The 22,680-nt window shown below is 42.2% G+C and overlaps 2 protein-coding genes across 20 annotated transcripts in view; one reads left to right on the forward strand and one right to left on the reverse strand.

Annotated features, from left to right (window-relative positions):
- NCOA3 (nuclear receptor coactivator 3) overlaps window positions 1–15,022 on the forward strand; it is a 130,731-nt gene extending 115,709 nt beyond the window's left edge. For 8 of the 16 annotated variants that reach the window (XM_053574324.1, XM_053574321.1, XM_053574327.1 and 5 more), the window contains 9 exons: window positions 1,868–2,119; window positions 2,213–2,339; window positions 3,599–3,770; window positions 4,660–4,953; window positions 6,909–7,013; window positions 8,970–9,240; window positions 10,561–10,735; window positions 11,055–11,196; window positions 11,530–15,022. In XM_053574324.1, coding sequence (XP_053430299.1) covers window positions 1,868–2,119; window positions 2,213–2,339; window positions 3,599–3,770; window positions 4,660–4,953; window positions 6,909–7,013; window positions 8,970–9,240; window positions 10,561–10,735; window positions 11,055–11,196; window positions 11,530–11,541 — 1,550 coding nt within the window. In that variant the 3' untranslated portion in view covers window positions 11,542–15,022. The remainder of the gene's footprint in view (window positions 1–1,867; window positions 2,120–2,212; window positions 2,340–3,598; window positions 3,771–4,659; window positions 4,954–6,908; window positions 7,014–8,969; window positions 9,241–10,560; window positions 10,736–11,054; window positions 11,197–11,529) is intronic. The other 8 variants (XM_053574328.1, XM_053574329.1, XM_053574330.1 and 5 more) reach the window with 5 other exon arrangements.
- A 509-nt stretch (window positions 15,023–15,531) lies between these two features.
- SULF2 (sulfatase 2) overlaps window positions 15,532–22,680 on the reverse strand; it is a 111,699-nt gene continuing 104,550 nt past the window's right edge. For 2 of the 4 annotated variants that reach the window (XM_053574365.1, XM_053574364.1), the window contains exons 15-18: window positions 21,919–22,088; window positions 21,508–21,650; window positions 19,575–19,698; window positions 17,511–17,772 (exon numbers count right to left, since the gene is read on the reverse strand). In XM_053574365.1, the coding sequence (XP_053430340.1) occupies window positions 17,594–17,772; window positions 19,575–19,698; window positions 21,508–21,650; window positions 21,919–22,088 (616 nt within the window). In that variant the 3' untranslated portion in view covers window positions 17,511–17,593. Of the gene's footprint in view, window positions 16,491–17,433; window positions 17,488–17,510; window positions 17,773–19,574; window positions 19,699–21,507; window positions 21,651–21,918; window positions 22,089–22,680 lie in introns of those variants that run through there. The other 2 variants (XM_053574366.1, XM_053574367.1) reach the window with 2 other exon arrangements.

Raw genomic sequence — 22,680 nt, forward strand, 5'->3', positions numbered from 1 at the left:
AAGGAGCATCGCTGTGGTTAGTAAGCTAGTGGACATGAGAAAACACTTTTTGCTCTTATTCTAGTCTGTTGGGTAAATGGGACAAAGCTACCACTTATGATCATCTTTAGAAGAAAAGATTCCAAAGTGGAGTTACTGTCCACCTGCATGAAAAAACATGGATGAATGAAGAAGGCGTGAGAATTTGGTTTAACAAAGTCCGTTCACTAGGCGGGTGTGGCTCAGTGGATAGAGCGCCGGCCCCATATACCGAGGGTGGCAGGTTTGAACCCGGCCCTGGCCAAACTGCAGCAACAAAAAATAGTTGTGCTTTGTGGCGGGCACCTATAGTCCCAGCTACTCGGGAGGCTGAGGCAGGAGAATTGCCTAAGCGCAGGAGTTGGAGGTTGCTGTGAGCTGTGACACTACAGCACTCTACCGATGGTGATAAAGTGAGACACACTCTAAAAAAAAAAAAAAAAAAGTCTGGGCTCGGCACCTGTGGCTTAAGCGGCTAAGGCGCCAGCCACGTACACCTGAGCTGGCAGGTTCGAATCCAGCCCCGGCCCGCCAAACAACAGTCATGGCTGCAACCAAAACAATAGCAGGGCGTTGTGGCGGGCGTCTATAGTCCCAGCTACTTGGGAGGCAGAGGCAGGAGAATCGCTTAAGCCCGGGATTTGGAGGTTGCTGTGAGCTGTGATGCCACAGCACACTAACCAGGGTGACAGCTTGAGGCTCTGTCTCAAGAAAAAAAAAAGGTCTGGTCAGAAGACCTGGAGAATTACTTAAAAAAAAAGTGTTGCTTATTTTTGATCACTTCAAAGCCCATGTTACACAAAGTGCAAAAGCAATTGCAGTGCACTTGAAAACCCACTGTGCTGTTATTTTGATACCTGGTGAGCTAACTAGCCCATAGCATCCTCTTGAGCAAGCCTAATGAAGAAAGAGTGGATGTCATGGATGCAGTCAGCTGGTAATGATTTAACACCTGCAAGCAGAATCAAAGAAGCATCCATCACCCAGGTTTGTGATTGCATCCTAGGATTGTGGAATGGTGTCAAGAAGGAGGTGGTCGTGAAATCATTTAGAAAATGCGGCATCCGGTAATGCTATGGATAGAACTGGGGAAAATGAAATTTATGGGGATGAGGATAGTGACTCTTCAGAAGACACTGGTAATGTAGAAATTAAACAAGATGATACTTCTGATGCTGGCAGTGATAAAGAGCTGTTGGTGTTCTATATGCATAAATGTTGTAAATTTGTTACTGGTACAAAATATTTCTTGTACCATAATACGTTAAATGAATGCTAATCCCTATAATACAGGAGAACAAGTACCTAAATATAAACAAAAATTTGAATTAAAAAATTAAAATGAAGGATTTTTTCCTGAACATTTGGGCCCCCAAATGGGCATGCATTATATACAAGATCACATTATATTTGGGAGCACATTGTAGATAGCAAAAAACAGTACTTAAAACCAGTTAAATAATTGGGAGTAAGTAATAGATTCTTGAATTATATTAATAATTCTTCCATGAGTATCTTTATTGGCCAGGGCTGGGTTTGAACTCAACCACTTCCGGCATATGGGACTGGCCCCCTACCCTTTTGAGCCACAGGCGCCGCCCTCCATGAGTATCTTTAATTTATTTTATGTTTTGCTTATTTAACTTTTAAGGAGTCTTTTGGTCTAAGATATTTTCTCATCTGTAATATGTGGAATAGTGGCCTATTGAAACTGTTGCCACCGTTGGCCAGCCCTATTCCTTTGTTGACGAAGTGTTCTTTTGTTCATGGCAATGTTGTGTAATGGCTGTACCTATGTAAGAATTTTAATATAATGTGGAAAAAGCCTTATCATTTCTATCTATTTTAGGTGGACCAAATAGAAATGTGACTATGAATCAGACTCCTTCCTCAGGAGACTGGGGGAGCTTACCAAACTCAAAGGCCAGTAGAATGGAACCTATCAATTCAAACTCCATGGGACGACCAGGAGTAGATTATAATGCTTCTTTACCTAGACCGACAATGGGTGGCTCTATGTCCACATTGCCTCTTCGGTCTAACAGCATACCAGGTGCAAGACCAGTGTCACAACAGCAGCAGCAGCAGATGCTTCAAATGAGTAAGGGTTCCCTTCATAAAAAATGAAAATATGTGTTTTAGAGTATCTTTTTGCTGTTGGTTTATTTGAAAACGGTTTTTTTTTTCCCTCCAGGGCCTGGCGAGGTTCCCATGGGAATGGGAGTCAATCTCTATGGCCAAGCAGCAGCATCTAACCAACCAGGTTCCTGGCCAGAGGGCATGTTGTCCATGGAACAAGTTGCTCATGGGACTCAAAATAGGTGGGGTGTCTTGTGACTGTATAAAATTTTAGCATTATGTTATTTAGGAAAAAGTCAGAGGTTAGGAACAAACCTGAAAGAGATCGAGAGACATTCCCTATAATTGGGTTACTTGGTTACCATCTGGTTGTTTCTCAGATAATTGTGTAAAGACATGGCTGAGGCAGCTGACAGTGTCATTCACAGGACAGGGAGGAGATAGAACTATACTGTTCAGCTGTAAAGGACAGTAAGGGCCATTCAGTGGTAATACCTTTGAGAGCCTGTGAGATGATTGTTTCTTACTGAAAAGGGGGTTAAATTAGCACCAGTTTGACAAGATAAGTACATGTTTCTAGTGATTTTATAAATACTCAGAGGGTAAGCTTTAGTTTTCCAGAAAATATATTTTAAAGGTTTTATATGAATCTTTTTTGAAGTTATTTAAAATATTTCAATGATGATGGTGAAAGTGAACTATAGCACCTTTAAAACATTTTGTAAAAGAAAAATTATGGATTAAATTTGTATTTCATTTTTATTTAGCTTAGTAACTGATTTAGTCAATGTCAACTCTAACCCAAATTCTGCAATAAATTAAGTAAAGTAAAAATGAACTGATCTTTTGAGTAGACACTGATGTAACTATGTGAGTTATTAAGAATGCTTCTCTACTTAGTATAGAACAGTGTCAAGTTCACAAAACTTTTCTGAGGCAGGATAAAGTCTGACTTCATGCCCTTTTAGTGTTGGAGAATTGTGGCAACTTGCTGTGGGTGTGTGAGTTTTGTATTACATTTCCTAGTGTCAGTTCTGTGGGCCAAGTATAACAAAAAATTATGTTGGCATTTCTCTAGACTCAAATTATCAGTAACTCAATGTTTCTATCCCTTCTCCTTTTCTTTAATTTTCCCATTTTTGAAGTAAATAACTATTACTCACAAATGTTCTTGTCTTGAAAATAGGACCCTCTCCCATCTTTTCCACACTCCCCCAAATCTCTGTTATCTCCCAAATACCTGGAGTTTGACAGTTATATTTTGGTGGTAGGATTGGGGTTGTCAGCTGTATATGGTGGTCTGAAATGGCCTGGTGAAGTTTTAAAATTGTACACTTTAATATGTAGGTAAATTGATAACATTCATTCTTCTATTCAGTTTGCCATTCATACTTGTAGTATTTATTTAAAAATACTGTGTGTAATTTCTGTGATCTAGTACGTATTAATTTTTTTTAAAAGAGCAAAGCACCATTGAAATTGATTACAAGCCTTTTTCTAGGCCCCTTCTTAGGAATTCCTTGGATGATTTTGTTGGGGCTCCTTCTAACCTGGAAGGCCAGAGTGATGAAAGAGCATTGTTGGACCAGCTACACACTCTTCTGAACAATACAGATGCCACAGGCCTGGAAGAAATAGACAGAGCTTTGGGCATCCCTGAACTTGTAAATCAGGTAAGTTACCTTAACTTGGAAGTAGAGAATGTGTATTTGCATGTGCTTGTGTATGCATATGTGTATGGACATTACTTAAGCCATCTGTAAGAATGCCAGTATGATTATCCTTCCTAATTACTGTGTTACATCACTACATTTATGGATGCCAGTATTAAGTTTAGAGAATATAGTTATGATTGTGTTATTTCTAGCAACCTATTTTAGTACAAATGTCACATTTTAGGCAACTACATAAATGGTTCAGTGAAAGTACCATACTATTTGATGAAAATGCTAATTTTTATTGTACGTTAAGAGTTCTCATTTTTATAACTGTCTATACTATTTAACTGAACAGTGAGAAGACAAACTTTTTTGTTAAACAAAACTAATTTACAGTGGTAAATCTGAACATCCTGGTATTAACATCTTCTGTTCCTGTCTTATACCTGGCCTTGTGAAAATATGCCATTCACAAATCTGTATTTTTGAAACAGGTACATTTTGTAGTGGCTATTTTTCTTTCAAGATCTGAGGGTGATGGTACAGGTCTGCACATTCAATAATAAGCCCCTCAGGGGCTCTCAGTCTTTGTTGGGGACAAATCTGAGCATAGAGCTGGAACAAACAGTATTTCTCCAGGTATTTAATGCATTATAGACATTTGGTTCAGAAAATATTTGAGTGTCTGTGAGAGAGTTTGCTAGGCTGTAGGACACAGCCATGAAGATGTAGTCTGTGTTCTGGGAACACAGGAGTATGTGTTCTTATAGAACTTCAAACAATAAGCTTGATTTTGCTTTTGCAATTCTGCAGTGTGTGTGTGTGTATATTTCATTATTGTTAGGGCATATGATTTCTGTTGCTTTCACAGATGTACTTCACTATTTATGTATTTCATTTTAAGGGACAGGCTTTGGAGCCCAAACAGGATGCTTTCCAAGGCCAAGAAGCATCAGTAATGATGGATCAGAAGGCACCATTATATGGACAAACCTACCCAACACAGGGGCCTCCAATGCAAGGAGGTTTTAATCTTCAGGGACAATCACCTTCTTTTAATTCCATGATGAATCAAATGAACCAGCAAGGCAATTTTCCTCTTCAAGGAATGCACCCGAGGGCCAACGTCATGAGACCTCGGACAAACACTCCCAAGCAACTTAGAATGCAGCTTCAGCAGAGGCTGCAGGGCCAGCAGGTAACCAGTCACATGCTCTGCTTTGGCCTGAAGTGACCTTCCCTTTGGTCACTCTTTAATTGTTTTCAGGCTATGTCCCTCAGAGCTCTTAGCATTGGCTCTCAATCCCTTGTCAAGGAAAGAAATTCCTTTCATTTTTATTTCTGTGTAAGATGTTATTTGAACAGATGGCTCTTTGTTAAGTAGTGGTTGTGTTAGACATTGGATACCTTTCTATAATATTCCATTATAGAAGTTAAAAAGTAAAAAATGTCAGAGGATTGCTCTTGGGGGGAAAATGTTTTCTTGATTCCTTTGTACTCTTTGTAATTTGTAGATAATATTTGTTTTTTACAAGTCTTTAATACTTATAACCAGTGAAATCTTCTTGATCTCAGCATTTTCTACAGAACCTCTGGTTCTACATGCTGTTTAAAACTGGAGCTCTGGGGGTGGGTCCTGTGGCTCAGTGAGTAGGGTGCTGGCCCCGTATATACATTGAGGGTGGCGGGTTCAAACCCGACCCCGGCCAAACTGCAATAAAAAAATAGCTGGGTGTTGTGGCGGGCGCCTGTAGCCCCAGCTGCTTGGGAGGCTGAGGCAAGAGAATTGCCTAAGCCCCAGAGCTGGAGGTTTCTGTGAGTTGTGACGCCACGGCACTCTACCAAGGGTGACAAAGTGAAACTCTGTCTTTTTTTTTTTTTTTTTGGGAGAGACAGAGTCTTACTTTATCGTCCTCAGTAGAGTGCCGTGGCCTCACACAGCTCACAGCAACCTCCAACTCCTGGGCTTAAGCGATTCAGCCTCCCGAGTAGCTGGGACTACAGGCACCCGCCACAACGCCCGGCTATTTTTTGGTTGCAGTTTGGCCGGGACCGGGTTTGAACCCGCCACCCTCGGTATATCCTGGGCTTAAGTGATTCAGCCTCCGGAGTAGCTGGGACTACAGGCACCCGCCACAACGCCCGGCTATTTTTTGGTTGCAGTTTGGCCGGGACCGGGTTTGAACCCGCCACCCTCGGTATATGGGACCGGCGCCTTACGGAGAAACTCTGTCTTTAAAAACAAAAAAGCTGGAGCTCTGTTTTAATATTTTAAGATAATATTTCTGTTCTCCCATTGTTTCCTTAAGCCCAGCAAATGTTTAAAATGTAATTATTTCTGTTTGTGTCTTGAGCATGCTGAGTTATTAAATGTGGTAGAATTAATGAGCCAGAGTCTGTCCAGTACATAAATATTTCTAGAAGTCAGTTTAGTTACTCAGAAAAGGTGTGTTAATGTGTTCATCTTACTTTTTACTATTTTTTTCCCCTGAAAGTTACTTATGGAAAGGTAACAGAGTAGTCATTCTGTGATATTCTGATCAAGTTACAGCTATTTCCCCAAGTGCCTGAATAATCACAGAGAAACCTTGACTTTATGCATCCTTTGAGTTCCCATTGAAGATAATTTTTTTTGGTGGGGGTGGAGATAGAGTCTCCCTCTTACACCCAGGGTAGAGTGCTGTAGCATCAGCCTAGTTCACAGCACCCCCAAATTTCTGGATTTAAGTGATCCTCCTGCCTCAGCCTCCTGAGTATCTGCAGGTGCCTGCCAAAACTTGCCCAGCTAATTTTTGTATTTTTAGTATATACAGCATCTCCCTCTTCCTCAGGCTGGTCTGTAACTCCTGAGTTCAAGTGATCCTTTTGCCTTGGCCTCTCAGAGTGCTAGGAAGATAATTCATTAGGTTGTAAAATTGTACTTTTACTCTTTCTTCCAATGCCAAACAGTAGAGCTTCATATGCTAGCCAAGAATTTTTCAGCACTAACCTTTTTTAGTGTCAGAGTGGACCATTTCAGTTTAGATGTGACTTAACCATGTTAATGGATTTGGAGATAGCATCATCATGCCGTGTGCTAAGGATTTGGAAAGGTGTTTTGGGCACATTAACACCCTCTACTTAACACATTCTAACTAACCCGTGTCACTTCAGTTTTTGAATCAGAGCCGGCAGGCGCTTGAAATGAAAATGGAAAACCCCACCACTGGTGGTGCTGCAGTGATGAGGCCCGCGATGCAGCCCCAGGTGAGCTCCCAGGTGAGGAAGACATGTGTCCTCAGCACAGGGCTTGGTGTGTGGTTGGTTTTCAGTAGATGTTTTTTCAACAAATAAAAGTAATTTCAAATTTTCTTGTGTAAGAAACTGGCCCCCATCATACTTTTCTTCCTTCTCTCTTGCTGGTAACTAGGAGGAATCAGAAGAAGATAGGTTCCTTTATTAAACCACTGACTAGTGTTTTTTTTTTTTTTTTAGACAGAGTCTTAAGCTGTCACCTTGAGTAGAGTACTGTGGCATTACAGCTCTCACAGCAACCTCAAACTCTTGGGCTTAAGCAATTCTCTTGCCTCAGGCTCCCAAGTAGTTGGGACTACAGGTGCCCACCACAACGCCCGGCTATTTTTTGGTTGTAGTTGTCATCATTGCTATTTGGCAGGCCTGGGCTGGATATATGTTGCTGGCGCCCTAGCTGCTGAACCACAGGCGCATTTAAAAAACACTAATCAGGGCTCCGCGCCTGTAGCTCAGCGGCTAGGGCGCCAGCCACTGAGCCCTGATTAGTGTTTTTAAAATGCATTTCCTTTCACTTCAGTTGCTATGTTGGGAGAATAGCTATCTATCACTGGCTTTTTAGAAATTTAAAGTAATAAATCAGTAAATGTTTCTCTTACTGGATTATGAAACTGCATGCTCACTGGGTAAAGTTTTGAGATTATAAATACATATAAAAAAGAGTTTGCTTAGGGTGGGCATGATGGCTCATTCCTGTAATCCTAGAACTCTAGGAGGCCGAGGTGGGAGAATCATTTGAGACCAGGAGTTTGACACTAGCCTGAGCAAGAACTAGACTCCATCTCTACCAAAAAACAGAAAAAAAATTATCTGGGTGTGGTTGTGGGCACTTGTAATCCCAGCTACTCTGGAGGCTGAGGTAAGAGGATCACGTTAGCCTAGGAGTTTGAGGTTGCTGTGAGCTGTTACGATGCCATTGCATAGAGTGAGACTTTGTCTTAAAAGAAAAATAAAAGTTTGCTTAATGTGCTTGAGGCACATGTCTACATAGCAGTCTTCTTTGGTTTGAAATACTGTTTATAATTGTTTAAAAGTAAGAAAACTGTAAATGCCTGATTTTTACTGTCTTTTGTCACTTGGAAGTACTGATATTTATATTTTCTTAATATCATCTTGTATAAGCTGAGCTAGTATGTCCTCCAAAAAGATGATAAACATTTGCTTTTGGAGATGATCTTCTCCAGCTGGTAGAGTCCACATCAACTTCCTTGTTCTCACGTCTCTAACCTTCACGCATCTTCACCCTTGCTCCACTTCTCCTTTCTGAAGGGTTATCGAGACTATACAGCCTTTTGAGGTAGCTCCCTGCTTGTCTGAATATAACTCTTGTTTTTTTCGGGGGGAGTCCCCTTCTTGTTCCATATCCTTACTGCCCCAGCATCCTCTGAATTCTACTCTTTTTCTTACAGTTTTATTTCATAGTTTCGGAAAAGTTTGTCCATAGACAAACTATTCCTAAATTTTCTGTCATTTTGAGCAATGTTTCTAGCTATGTTAAGGCTCAATAACTTGTCCTTTTTTGTCTCCTAGTCTTAAATAATTTCCAGACCCCCTTTCTTCAGCTTCCCCTTCTCTCCTAGTACCCAGAAAGTTTTTATCGTAAAGAATTGTCTATTTTCTTTTTTTTTTTTTAGTTTTTTTTTTTTTTTATTGTTGGGGATTCATTGAGGGTACAATAAGCCAGTTACACTGATTGCAATTGTTAGGTAAAGTCCTTCTTGCAATCATGTCTTGCCCCCATAAAGTGTGACACACACCAAGGCCCAACTAAGAATTGTCTATTTTCTTTTCCCTTAATTTTATGGAAAGGCACTGGGTGTTTTTCTGGCTCTCTGATAACTAATTCATTGTGGGGGGTATTGTGTACGTAAAACTGGCAGGTTCTCACTATACATTGTAATTGCTTTCTTTCTTGGGTATTAGCAGGGTTTTCTTAATGCCCAGATGGTTGCCCAGCGCAGTAGAGAGCTACTGAGTCATCACTTCCGACAACAGAGGATGGCTATGATGATGCAGCAGCAGCAGCAGCAACAGCAGCAACAGCAGCAGCAGCAGCAGCAGCAGCAGCAACAGCAGCCCCAGCCCTTCAGCCCACCCCCAAATGTGACTGCTTCCCCCAGCATGGATGGGGTTTTGGCGGGACCTGCAATGCCACAAGCTCCACCACAACAGTTTCCATATCCACCAAGTTATGGTAAATTCAACAGTGAAAATACTCTTTTCGGCTTTGTGCCCATAGCTCAGTGAATAGGGTACCAGCCACATAACACCAAGGCTGGTGAGTTTGAGCCCGGCCTAGGCCTGCTATTTAAAAATGACAACTGCAACCAAAAAATAGCCGAGCGTTGTGACAGGTGCCTGTAGTCCCAGCTACTCAGGAGACTGAGGCAAGAGAATCACTTAAGTCTAAGAGTTTGAGGTTGCTGTGAGCTATGATGCCATAGTACTCTACCGAGGGCAACGCAGGGAGACTCTGCCTAAAAAAAAAAAAAAAAAAAAAAAAAAGAATACTCTTTTCCTAGAGTAGTATTACTAAGGACATAAGCTTCACTATATCTTTTGCACACAGCAAACAGAAAGACTGCCCACTCCTTTTTATTTCACAAGAAAAAGGAAATAAAACCAAAAATTGCTGAACAGGTAATTGAGGCAGGTGTATTCTATCACAGTAGAGTATTTGTTTAAGTCTTGTTTTTCTTTGGCCCCATACTGTTAATTTGGATGAAACACTCACTACAAAGTTCTCCCCCTCCCCCCCCTTTTTTGGAGACAGAGTGTCATTTTGTTGCCCTCGGTAGAGTGCCGTGGCGTCACAACTCAGAGACCTCCAGCTCTTGGGCTTAGGAGATTCTCTTGCCTCAGCCTCCCGAGTAGTTGGGACTACAGGCACCCGCCACAATGCCTGGCTATTTTTTATTGCATTTTGGCCGGGGCCGGGTTTGAACCCACCACCCTCAGTATATGAGGCTGGTGCCCTACCCACTGAGCCACAGGCACTGCCCTCCTCCCTCCCTTTTTTTTATGACCTAGTATAGTAGAACTCTGATCTCTGAAGGCTTGGTCAAGTCAGTAAGAGCAATGCATTAGGTGGGCCTTTAAGTTCTTTTTCTTGGAGACTTGGATTTATTATTAATTATGGTGATGTGCATTACCTCTTCAGGTCAAGCTTTGGGGAGCTTGCATTTTAGGATGTTGGGGACAACTCCCTACCCTCTAAGGAGGGAGAAAGTGAAATGAGTAGAGTGATATGGAGTCCCTTTTACATAAGAAACCCATTGAAGCTACTGACCTTCAGGGGCTCTAGATCATGTGCCTTTCTGTAGTAAGCCCTATTACTCAAGTCCTTATCTTGGTGAGACTCAAGAATAACTGGGAGGCAGCATCTTGTAAAACTATATATCTTACACTACCATCCCCTTCACTCCTCCTTAAATAAAATTACTACAGAAAGCTGATATTCTGAGGAGGAGGCATTTGAACATTGCTATTTTGTCTTTTTCTTTATTTTTGTAAGCAATGGGACAACACCCAGATCCAACCTTTGGTCGAGTGGCTAGTCCTCCTAATGCAATGATGTCATCAAGAATGGGTCCCTCCCAGAATCCCATGATGCAACACCCTCAGACTGCACCCATGTATCAGTCCTCAGAAATGAAGGGCTGGCCATCAGGAAACTTGGCCAGGAACAGGTAAGGAACACTTGCTTTTAATGTTGTTCATATCCCTAGTGTCAGAAGTCCAGAAAATTAATCTTTTTTGTATTTTTTAGCCAAGCTTATTTGAATGGAGAGATCAAAAAGCCTGGCTTCATACTAGGTTATATGTTATTGGCTTGTCCATTCTAGGATCTTAGGTATTGAGTAGAGACAGCTATTAAAGTGGACTGCAGGCTGTTAAGGAATTTTCTTTGATTACTCCCTGTTTAAGTACAACATTTGGTAAAATTGCGGTAATCTCGGCGCATGCCTTAAAGTAGACTCTGAAGGTAATATTACACTTTCTTTACAGCTCCTTTGCCCAGCAGCAGTTTACTCACCAGGGAAATCCTGCAGTATATAATATGGTGCACATGAACGGTGGCAGTGGTCACATGGGACAGATGAACATGAACTCGATGCCCATGTCTGGCATGCCCATGGGTCCTGATCAGGTATGGGGATCCTTACCTTTCTCAAAACATTTTTTTTGTTCTCTGGTTCTGGAGAGAACCAAAGCCTCAGCTATAATTTAAATGTCCTGGGTATATTTTAACTTAGATGTATATCTTAAAAATACAATAATTGAAGAAACTAAAGTGTTGAGGGCATTGGGCCAATACTTTTTGGTAATATGAGACCTAAGGACTCTGAGTCAATCAGCCAGAGCCACATTGTCCACATATGGATGACATAGACATAGACATAACCATGAAGGTGGCTGTAGGGATTCTTTCTGTTGTGCAGAGCACATAGTTTACTCATGTTTTTTTTCTTGTTGCTCCCAGAAATACTGCTGACATCTGTGACCAGCACTTCTAAGGAAATCACTATACACACTGCACTAGGATTATTGAGAAGGAAAGAATCATTGTTCCAGGCATGCAGCTTTGAAGAAAGGACCACCTTTGATCTCTGTTAAGGGTATTCTCTGTTAAGGGTCATTTGAGCAGGACTGAATTTTAAGTTGAAGTGCATTGTCTGCCTGTCTCCCCCCCGCCCCCAATTGTGGTGTTCAAAACAAATATTTTTGACATTCTGCCCCCTAGGGATGTGATTCTGGAGATACAGACTGTTACTGATCACAAAACTTTCCTCTAGCCACTTTTTTTCTCATAGTAGCTAAAGTCTTTCAAATAAATTGGGGGTTGGGGACAGGACAGAATGTTGGAGAGGTCAAGGGAGATTAGAACATCTGGTTTCTCTGCTTGCATTATTGGACAGAGCATAATCCCAGCCTTTAAGTGTTTTTGTCACTACCAAAAAGTTCTGTGTTGACGCCTTATCCAGTAGAATTGGCATTTCTGAGTTCTTGTTCATTACTGATGGTGTTGATTTGCTGTCCCCATTCTTTCTTGTCCCAGACTTTCTGTTAGTAAAGATTTCCATTTGCCTCTAATGTCCTGTAATACCTCCAGGAATCATCATTGATGTTAAATGGCTTTGCAGAAGGGAAAATGAGATGACAGTATTTAATTGCAGTAGTAGCAAAATTTTTACATGCTAACGTGCAGCTGAGTGCACTTTATTTAAAAAGTAATGGATAAATGCAATATTCTTGAGGTCTTGAGGAACTATAGAACACATGACACATTCCTGGTTTTTGTCTACACTAATCTGTTGGACAAGAGCTTTGATTGTTTTTTTTTTTTTTTTTTGTAAGTACTGGTGTCACCCTTTGCCTATATGGTAGAGCAATAATGTTTTTTGAAAATAAACTTCGGAAAACCCAAGGCCAGGTACTGCATTCTGAATCAGAATTTCGCAGTGTTTCTGTGAATAATTTTTTTGTAAATATGACCTTTAAGATATTGTATTATGTAAAATATGTATATACCTTTTTTGTAGGTCACAACAACTCATTTTTACAGAGTTTGTGAAACTAAATATTTAACATTGTTGATTTCAGAAAGCTCAGCATGGTGAGGCTATAAACAGACCCCTTGGATTTCATGGCACAGGGGAGGGACAGTGGTCCTCGGCTTCTCCATACCCCAGCTTTAGATGTCTCACCCTTTTCAGTCTTTTTATCTAAATGTTTTTAAAAGAGATTTGTTTAGATGTAGGCATTTTAATTTTTTTAAAAAAATTCCTCTGCCAGAACTAAGCACTTTGTTAATTTTAGGAGAAAGTAGCGATATGCGGAAATAAACAGAAAATCAGGAATTAAAAAAAAAATCAAGTAATTTTAAAAAAGCATCTTTTGGATTTTAAGCAGCCCACAAATTAAATGCTAGCAATTCATGTTTTTTGTTTTCATTGTTAAATTGAGGTTTTTGCCTTTTCATCCATTTAAGAATGTTCTAAGATTTTGGTTGCTAAGACCTGAATCCTACAATGAGATCTCAGGAATAGAATCCATGGCGTCTGCTTACCTGTCTCTCATTCTGCTAATGTGATGCTTTCACTGTCCCCGTGAATTAGAATAATGTCTTTGTTATTTCTTAAAAGCTCAGCAGCCAGTTTTTTGCTGTGATTCAGAGTCACAATCTAACTGAGCACCTTCGTTCCCCTTCCTTCTTCTGCCCTCACCCCCCCACCCCCGGGGGGCCATTTTTTGCTGTTGTCTCTCCTTGACACCTGTTCTGGTCAGTTTGAGTAGATGGAAAAAATCGAGTTTAATTCTTTTTATCTGGATTATTATTTTAGGTTCAAACAGTTGAATGAAATTATTTTTTGGACTATATGAATTTCAAATGTCGGCTAGCCTTGGTGTCATTTTCTAGCAATAAACTGAGAGCCAGTTAATTGTTTTAATTTCACCCATGTTTAGCCAATGTTTCTAGCTGTCTCTGAAGGTAAGGTCATTTAATTTCTTTGATATGCTTATTAGTAAGTAAAACCCGGTATTTCCAGAATCACCAGTACAATGGATTTTATTTTTGTAATGGTGTAGACAATTCTGAGTTTGCCCTTCTTACCTTTCCTCCTCCCACCAGGTTTAAAATAAATCTGAGATTGTAAATCCACAAACTTACATTGTAATTGCCTGTGCTTTTCAAATAACATATTCTGCTGTTTGGAGACAGAGGCACAGCTGAGCAGGAGTCTGCCCTTTCCAGCTCAGTTGTGTCAGGTGTGTCTAAACTGTCCTCATTTAAGTTGGGTGGGGAAGAATAGACTGGTGCTCTCTATTAACTTTCTTGACTTTTCAAAATTATTAAACAAAACAAAGCCTAAAAGTTTTGTGCTTCTTTTCTCAGTCCTGGCTCCAGGCTAACTGGAAGACAGTTCTCTCTTTTTATATGAGGAGAAAAAGTATAAGTTTATTATAGTTTTTATATTTTCTACTTATTCACTTTATTGGTGCAAACTCAAGATTTTGATTTTAATAGTTGCAGTCTTTGAGATAATTTCTTATTTTTACCCTTAGTGCCCTTTTGTCTTTTGGGGATAATTCACTTTGTACTCCTGTTACCTATCTCTTCTCACAGCCTACCACCCTCATTTTAAAAGCCTTGGTACCTGTTGGGTGAACAGTATAAGTAATCTTTTCATCTGCTTTTAGAATGTGGGATATTTCCAATACCTACTTTTTTGCTGAATCCAAAGATATAGAAATAAAACATATATTTTATAAAGATCAAAATGATATAAAGGAGATGTTTCTTCCTTTAAAAAATAAATAGAAGTTGCATTGTTAATGTTCATGTTATGATGCTACTTTTCTAAATTGTACATCTGGATCGAGAGGTGTAAATATCAGTAAACAGTACTACTTAGTTATCAGTATTTAATATCTAAGATGAGTTGGGGGTATGTTAGGGGTAGGTTATTACAGTAGGTAGTTGACTTTTGATCCAGAGGTAGACACTGCTGGAAAGTAAATAGAATGGCCTGCCAGATACTCACATGTCCAGTTCCCTGCAGAAGCCATGAGTTTTGCTCATAAGTAGGAGATTCTTAGAAGCAAAACCTCTAGGATGGATGAAATTTTTCTCCTGTTGCAAAGGAAAGAGTGATTTTCAACTTGAAGGCACACTATTTAATAATGAACAGGGTGGTTTCCTTTTCTTTCCTCCCTTTTCTTTCTTTCTCTAATATATGGAAATGTCATTCTGAGAGCAATATTCAAATTCTCAGGAATTGACTTATAGTACTGAGAATAAATTCAATTTCAATCAAGTTTATACTAAATGTTGCTTAAAAAAAGTCAGAATCATTCTTTACCCTGCAACGAATTGATACCACTGAGATGACTTAATGAGTTGGGGAGTGGTGAGCTGTGACTGCTTTGCTGACAGTTTGGATGCCATTGTAAATAAACGTTTCTATTTAAAATTGGAACCTGAAGAGCTTACTTTAATAAAAAGTCCCTATTGGATTAAGGGGTGAAAAAGAAGGTTAAGGAAGCCTATTTCAAATAACAGTAGTAGTTTCTGTGAAGTTAATAAAAAGTAAAAATACTTGCCTAGGGAGCCTTGGGGTGTTTGGAACGTTGAAAAGCATGAAACTGTTATAAAACGTGGATGCTTAGGGATCATCTGTCATCTGTTAAATGAGAAATGGGTTGCACTGATGCCTGAGGTTCCTCCTACTTCTCCCATACTAGAATTCTGACAACTGCTTGTACTGAGTACATTAACACATTTTAAAACTAAAGTCCCACAGCTCCTGTAATATGAGACTTAACAGGTGGTCCCTTGAAGTGTGGTAAACTTTAGTCAATCTGTACCCATCTACTGCCCTTTAAAAAATCCTTTAAACCTAAGGCATTGCCTTCTAAAAAGTTACTGACTGGTGGTATCTTGAATACTTGTATTAAAAAAAAAAAAAACCCACCAAAAAACTCCCAAGAATGGCCTTTTACAAAATGTCAAAGGTTTCTTCATACCAACCGCTTGTCATTCATTGGCTAGGGTTCTGAACGTTGTATGACAATACTTATGCTACAAAATTTCTTTACAAATACAGTTTCATCAAAACTTGAGACATATATCAACTTCATATCTTTTTTAGTACCTTAAAAAACATCAGTTTTGAGACAGATAACCAAGAAATACTGGGGGAGAAGTTATCTGGTCAGGAACAGAAATGCCCACAACTGCAAGGGATTTTCTTTTACATTGGCCACAGAGTGTTTATTGACACCACGACTCTTGAAAATTGGGATTTCTCTTTAGTCAGATTTCCCTAAAAGTTCCCATGTTGGTTACATGTAAATAGTCACATATATACAGTAAAGGCAGTTTCTTCAGAGGCAGCCAGAGTTACAGTGTAAGAAAATGTCATTTCTTTTGTGCTGTTGACTGATTGGCAATCTCTTTGCAGTGTATTCAGCCTCTGCAAGTTGTTTCTGTCCTGCTTCTTATTCCTTCTTTGTGACAAACCAAAAGAATGAAAGGATTTAAAACAAGGTTGTTTTTCCTCTATGATTTAAGAAAAATTCCAGTGACTTTCACCCTTTGGAGAAATTTCCAAGAATGTATCTTTCTGTTCTTTTTCCCTTGTGAGCCTTTTAGGGAGGGTTAGTGGTGACTTTCTGATATGGAAAAAAAAAAGGATTTTGTGCAGCTGGTGAGGTATAATCCAAAGCAAAAGCAGGGGCAAAAGTGGACTTCCTGCAGTTCCCTCTGCTCCCGGTGGTTATCCTCCAGAATTTGCCATGTTGACTGAAAGCAAGTTCTGTTTCTCTCAGGCGTCCTGGCCTATAGCATAGGTCTGCTGGAAATTACGTGTGATTTTTCACTGCCTGTATAGTCAGGTCCATCTCTGTTGTTAACCTTCCCAGCCTTCCCACAGTTGTCCCCTGTAGAACAAAACAAATTCATCTTAGCTAGTGATTATCATGCTGCTTAGGATTTCTTAATCAGCCCTATAGCTGAGTAAGCTTTGCTTCAAGGATGTGGCTGCTGAGAAGGACTATTTCTGGGTCTTTCAGAAAGATTGCTACCATCTAATCATCTCAATTTTTAGTTGCCTGTTTACCCAGTGCCTGGCAAAGATAGCATAATAAGGATGCGGATAGAACAGTGGCTAAGGAGAGCTATAAAGATTCTGTACTTTAATTTGGGAAGCACCAAAGAAATGCTTCACCGGTCCATAATTAACATCCTATTAAAACCACGTAGGTTTGTATGCATATAAAGGAAGAAATGAGTAGACCAGAGGTTGCAAATGGCAGCTCACCAAGGGGGCTTTTTTTGCCTGCTTAATGTCAAATTTGTTGCCAGTGTTAAAGAATTTCCTCACATAACCTGCATTTTTGGATTTCATGGATGAATCACAAATGGCAAACTATATCCTATGCCTGCAGGGAACAAACGAGCTGTTTCCTCTAGACTAGAGGTGAGTTTTCCAGGTTGCCAGTCTCTGCTTAGCCCCTATTGGCCCTGGAGAGAAAGTTCATAGCATGGACTTTTGGGAAACCATTAGACCTTGTGGACTTGTTAACACTTTTGCAACCACACCCTTCCAGATAATCTGGAAGCTATAATATTTAAATGCTTCTCAACCTCTAATAGCTTGATTATAACAAGCACAGATTATAGCAAGAACAAGTTTATCGGACAAGATATTTATCTAAAACATGAAATGGATTCAAGTATGTTTTCTTATGAGGAAAGACATTTCGGCTTCCCCTCATTATGGGAACAAATGAGGGTGATAAGAATGGCATGCACAAAGAACAGCCTTGGCAAAAGGAAGCAGTCAGAACCAGGTCTCTATTTGTAGCTGGTTCCTCAACTCACAGTGATTTGGAAGAAGGTCTCTTCATATCTGGCCACTTTCGACGCTGAAACTGCCTAAGTTTTCAAGTGTCAAAAGGAGAATGAGTGTTAACCATCACCAAGAAAGAAAAAGTCACCCCCAAAGAACTATATATACAGAAGTCCTCCTGGGGAACAGGTGTCATTGACGGGCAGGCCAGGCCCCTGGCAGACTAGAGGAAGGGCCGTCTCTCAGCATAATGACTGGGTGGCTTTTCTGAGATGAGACTGAAGGATAGGCCAAGATACAAGAACTTTCCTCAGGCTTTAATAACAAAACTAAATACCTGTATTGTTCATAGCTTCCTCCGTCTTTAAGTCCTAAATGAGAGAGATGAAAAGAACAGAAAACGGGTATTTTAGGGCAAAATTGGTACAAGCAATGACAAACTTTATAACTGCCTTATTCAAAAATATCCAGATAACCAGCTCAGGCTTTTTGTTACAATCCCATGATGTTGATAATTGTTTCCTAGTTAGATGAGTTGACTGAATTAGGAGGTGAACTCCCTAAGTCTCCCAGATAGCCTCAGATTGCCTATAATCTGATGTCATGTCAGTCTTCGGTTCCTGAATGCTTTCATTCGACATGGGCACGAACACCTACTCTCCAAAGAAGAGAAAGCCAAGAACTCTGAAAAAGATGTGGTGGGAAAGAGATCCCCTGTGTGTCGGATCTTGAGATGGTTTCCTAAGGGTATGGCAGTGTGATCCAGTGCGTGGGCTTTGAAGTTAGCCGACCTGGTTCACATTACTCATTCATAAAACGAGGTTAAGAAGATTCCCCTCAAAGGGTCATTGAAAGGATTATCAGCCAGTGCACACAGTGCTTGGCACATGTGATCAACATGTGATTGCAAATTTGATCATCAGAGTAGCACTTGATTAGTAGACAGGACTTTGATACCAGGCTTCTTGTCAGGCAGTGTTATCGCCACATACGCTGTCTGACAGCAGCATCTGAATTCTTCCTCCTAAGCTGTTTACTCGTTTTCCTGATGTCAACTCTAGATGTCTTCCTGTTATTAAATAGACATGGAATACTCTCCAAGGTTCTCCAAATACCAAAGGTTTTTAGGCTGCTCCCTTTGCATTTTGTTGTGGCTAATCAGTGAACACTTCCTTCTTTTAGCTTTGTAATCTTAAAATGTCTAGTTGACGTCTTAATCTTAGAATTGCTGATTTTTTCCTTGCCCCCCACCAAACCCAGGAGTTGTCCATGACTCTTAATTTTCTGTCTTCACCCTCACCCAATCCCCATGTTCTGTGGGCTTCACCTCCAGGATCTGAAATCCATCATTTTCTCTCCATTGTCACTGCTCCCACCCCTAGTCCAAGCCACCACCTCTCCCTGGATAAATGTGTTGTCTTAACTATTTTTCCTCATACAGTCCCATTATCCACTTAGCCTTTTAAGCATTCTTTGAAAATGTAGACTGCTTAAGTATCCAGATTAAAATCCTCTGTTCCCTGTCTGATGCACCGAGAATAAAATCTAAACACTCCGCCATGACCTATAAAGGGGTGGCCCTCTGGCACGCTGATGTCACTCTCACCTGCCCTCATTCTTGCTGGCTCTGGCCATACAGGGCTCCTGTCTGCTATTCACTCCTCAGGTCTACTGGAATGCTAGCCCTCTGTTTTCTCAGCAGCTGACTGCTTATTCCTCTTCAGGACTCAGGTCAAAGGCCTGCCCTGCACTCTATCTAACATCATCCCATTTTAGCCTTTCTGTATAAACGAGGCTTCCCCATATGGACTGCTGTCCCTAGGAGAATGTCATCTTCACACAAGGTCATCCTTTGCCTTTCCAGCAACCAAAATGGTTTCAGCTTTCACTTCTCAGTAAATGTTGATTGGATGAGCGAATGAATGAACAAACAGAGGGAGGGCAGTGAAATGGGAGGGACTCTGTGTTGTAGTGCGCCTCTCTTAGGAAGCACAGCTCAGTGAAGGCCTACAGCCTGCCACGGTCGGGCACCCATAACCTTTCAGATGATTTGTCTTCAGTTGTATCACCTTGCAATTCCTGGTAGTTCTGAGCTCACTCTTGGGGTAGACATGACCTCTAATGTTCCTTCTGTGGAACTCTGTGTAGGCCCCACGTCGGGGTGCTTACTCACCCAGGTCCATGTTTCGGGTCCGGGGGTTACACTGCTTGTAACCCTTGCAGCTCCGCAGCTCCACAAGTTGTACATGTAGCTGATTGAGGACATCCCTGTCCAGTGTGTTCACTGCATTCATCAGCTGGTTGGAAAAAAGGTAGGTTGTCAACAAGGTGAGTCAGGGACCCTCCCAGCGGTGCTCTTCTACCAACCAGGGGACACATTTCAAGCAGGTTGGGAGTGGAAGGTGCTGTGGGCTGGTGTCCTGCTCACTCCAACCTCCCCTTGTGCAAAAGCCAGAGTTTCGGAAGAGTTGTGTGACTTTTGGCTTCTAGCCCCACAAGGGCCTCTCAGTGAGAATGAAAATTCAGGAGAATAAAACTGTATTGTGGGGGCAGCGCCTGTGGCTCAGTGAGTAGGGCGCCGGCCCCATATGCCGAGGGTGGCAGGTTCAAACCCAGCCCCGGCCAAACTGCAACAAAAAAATAGCCGGGCATTGTGGTGGGCGCCTGTAGTCCCAGCTACTCGGGAGGATGAGGCAAGAGAATCACGTAAGCCCAAGAGCTGGAGGTTGCTGTGAGCTGTGTGACGCCACGGCACTCTACCCGAGGGCGGTACAGTGAGACTCTGTCTCTACAAAAAAACAAAAACAAAACTGTATTGTGTACTTAATGCGGGACTTCTGCAGCCATTGGTCAGGAAACTCAACAAGCTTGGAAAGAAGCTCTTCCAAGTCTCAAAGTCCCTCAGCTCCTTTTGGTTGGAAAACAGCAATTTGTGAAAGGATGGCTAAGTGATCTGGATCCTTGCCTCGTCTGAGAGGTACCGGTGACTGACAAACCTATCCACTTGGCCACTCCCTTTGGTAAAGTATGAGGATGAACCTATCTAAGGAGAAAGACTAGCAGCCTATGTGGTAATTAAATAAAGCAATTGGCCTGCTGACACTTAGAAATCAGATTTCATTTAAAACATTACTTTAGGCTTTCTTTAAAAAGTGAAGGTTGCCACATTACAGAAAAAAAAAAGCCATCTTACAGAAAAGCTTAATGCTAGAGCTCAGTACAAGGGCTCATGTGTTCCAATTACCAGACCCTTCAATTGTGTATGTGTTTAGATGATTTAGCGGCAGTTACATTAACTGCATGGTCCCTGAAGGCCCCAGAATGTTCAATGTTTGGCTTGACCCTGCAGCTCTCCAGTTTCAGAAGTCTTCATAACTTCCTGCAAAGCGTGGCTGAATGTTGGCAGGTGCCTGTGTTAGAGGGCGAAGTGATGCCATGTATCTGGGCCAGGGACTGGTTGGTCTCTGGCCCCAGCCTATCTAGCTGTGTTCCCTGTTACCTTGCTCAAGAACAATTGCTCTTAGGTACCTGAGGGCTATTTCCTTTAGCTGAAGGGAGAGAGAGAGGGAGAGAGTCTCTGAGAGCAGATAAATGCTGTGCTGGCATTCTGCAGGTAGGAGAAGCGACAGAGTCAGAGTAAGCAGGTCCATGATAGAATGCGCGTGCTCCCGACTGCCTTCTCCTCCAGCCTAATATATGGCTGATCTTGTGCCTCTCAACACCACAGGTATAGAGACTGCCAATTCACCAATGCTCTCATCTCTGGAGTGCTCATGCTTGTTAGGAGAGCCAAATCCCTGTCCATGCCCTTTTCACCAAGGTGTTGCATTATGGAGCTATACAGGTATTTCTTATAACTCCCACTCCTCCTAGTCAAAGGCTATACGGGCTGCTACAACCATGTACCACACGCAGGGTGGTGGAGGCAGAAAAGGGCTGATTGAACACCAAGTTCCCAAACTCTCAGTGGCTTCAAAATTAAAAAACTCACTCCTACTGTTTTAGGGACTCAGTGGGACTTGGGAAATTGGTCATCACTTCCCTGGGGCTGGTGTTAAGTGGCAACACCTGAGCATCCCCATCCCCCCAGCTCATGTTGTCAGTACCTGGTAGGGGTCTGTGTTGAGATCAAAGTACTCTAGGAAGCCAGTTGCAAATTCACAGAAGAGGAAGTTGTGGGTCTCGTTGATTGTCCTCATGCACCAGTAGGTGTTATTGTTGGCGCTGGTGCAGGCACAGAAAGGCCCCACTGCCGGGGAAGAGACAGCAGGCCCTGAGCACCTGCAGGGAGCAGCCCAGTCTGCTCATAGTGATTCCTGTCAGGGACAGTCCCAGCCAGTTCCTCAGATGCCAAATGACAGTCTGGAGCCCTGGGGGCCCCTGGTGTCAGGGAACCTGTTTCTGAGAGCCCTGGAGGTGAAGCCCTCACAAGGTGGGGCAAGGTGAGTCACACGGAAAGTGGAGAGAGGTTTCCAGGCTGCCCACCCCCAGCCCCAAGCCTGCCCCGGCTTGCTCACATGTCCAGAGAGGCGCTGTCTGCCAGTGCTGGTTGTCGTGGGTGAAGCACGTGAGGCCCGGCATGCTGCACGTGTCGTTGTTCTGCAGGCGCTTAAGCAGCTTGCGAAGTTTCTTCTTGCGCTTCTGCTCCCGCAACAGCCACACCTTGTCCTTCTCTTGCAGACCCTTCCTGGGGGCACAGAGGGCCACACACACCTGACTCTCCCTTGTCCACCCTAGGGTTTGGGCTAGGCTGAGCGCTATGAGCAGAGCTGTTGAGGGTCCCAACCAAGTTCCACTTCTGGGACCAGACTCTGATATTCTGTCCTCTACGGCAACAGGGAGGTGGGAAGGTGGCTTCTGGGGTCTCTGCTCGGCAGGGTTGCAGCCATCCCATCTGGCCACAAGGGGGCGCCTGGAGGTTTCCCCCGCTGTGTTGCTCTGGGAGCAAGTAGGCACTTCCTTGAAAGGTTGGGCCTCTTCCCTGTTCTGTATGTTCAGTGCAAGGGCGGGCAGCCCTCCCAGGCCTCCGTACCTCTGCCCCAAACCTAAGCTGCCCTTACCTGAAAGGGTGCAAGATGGAGCCTTTGTGCTTGAGGCGGCTCTTGTGCTGGGTGTGGGTAACTCAACAGACCCAGCCTGGCTTCAGAAGCTGTGGGTCCCGGGGCTCCCAAGTGATGTTCTCCCTTCTCCCCTTGCTAGTGTGGGAGGGCACTGTGCTATCCCTGCCTACCGGCTCCATCTCCAAGCATGGCCAGGCTGCAAGAGGCTGGGTCAGGCGT

The sequence above is a fragment of the Nycticebus coucang genome, chromosome 21 (genome assembly GCF_027406575.1).
Source record: "Nycticebus coucang isolate mNycCou1 chromosome 21, mNycCou1.pri, whole genome shotgun sequence".
Lineage (NCBI taxonomy): Eukaryota > Metazoa > Chordata > Mammalia > Primates > Lorisidae > Nycticebus > Nycticebus coucang.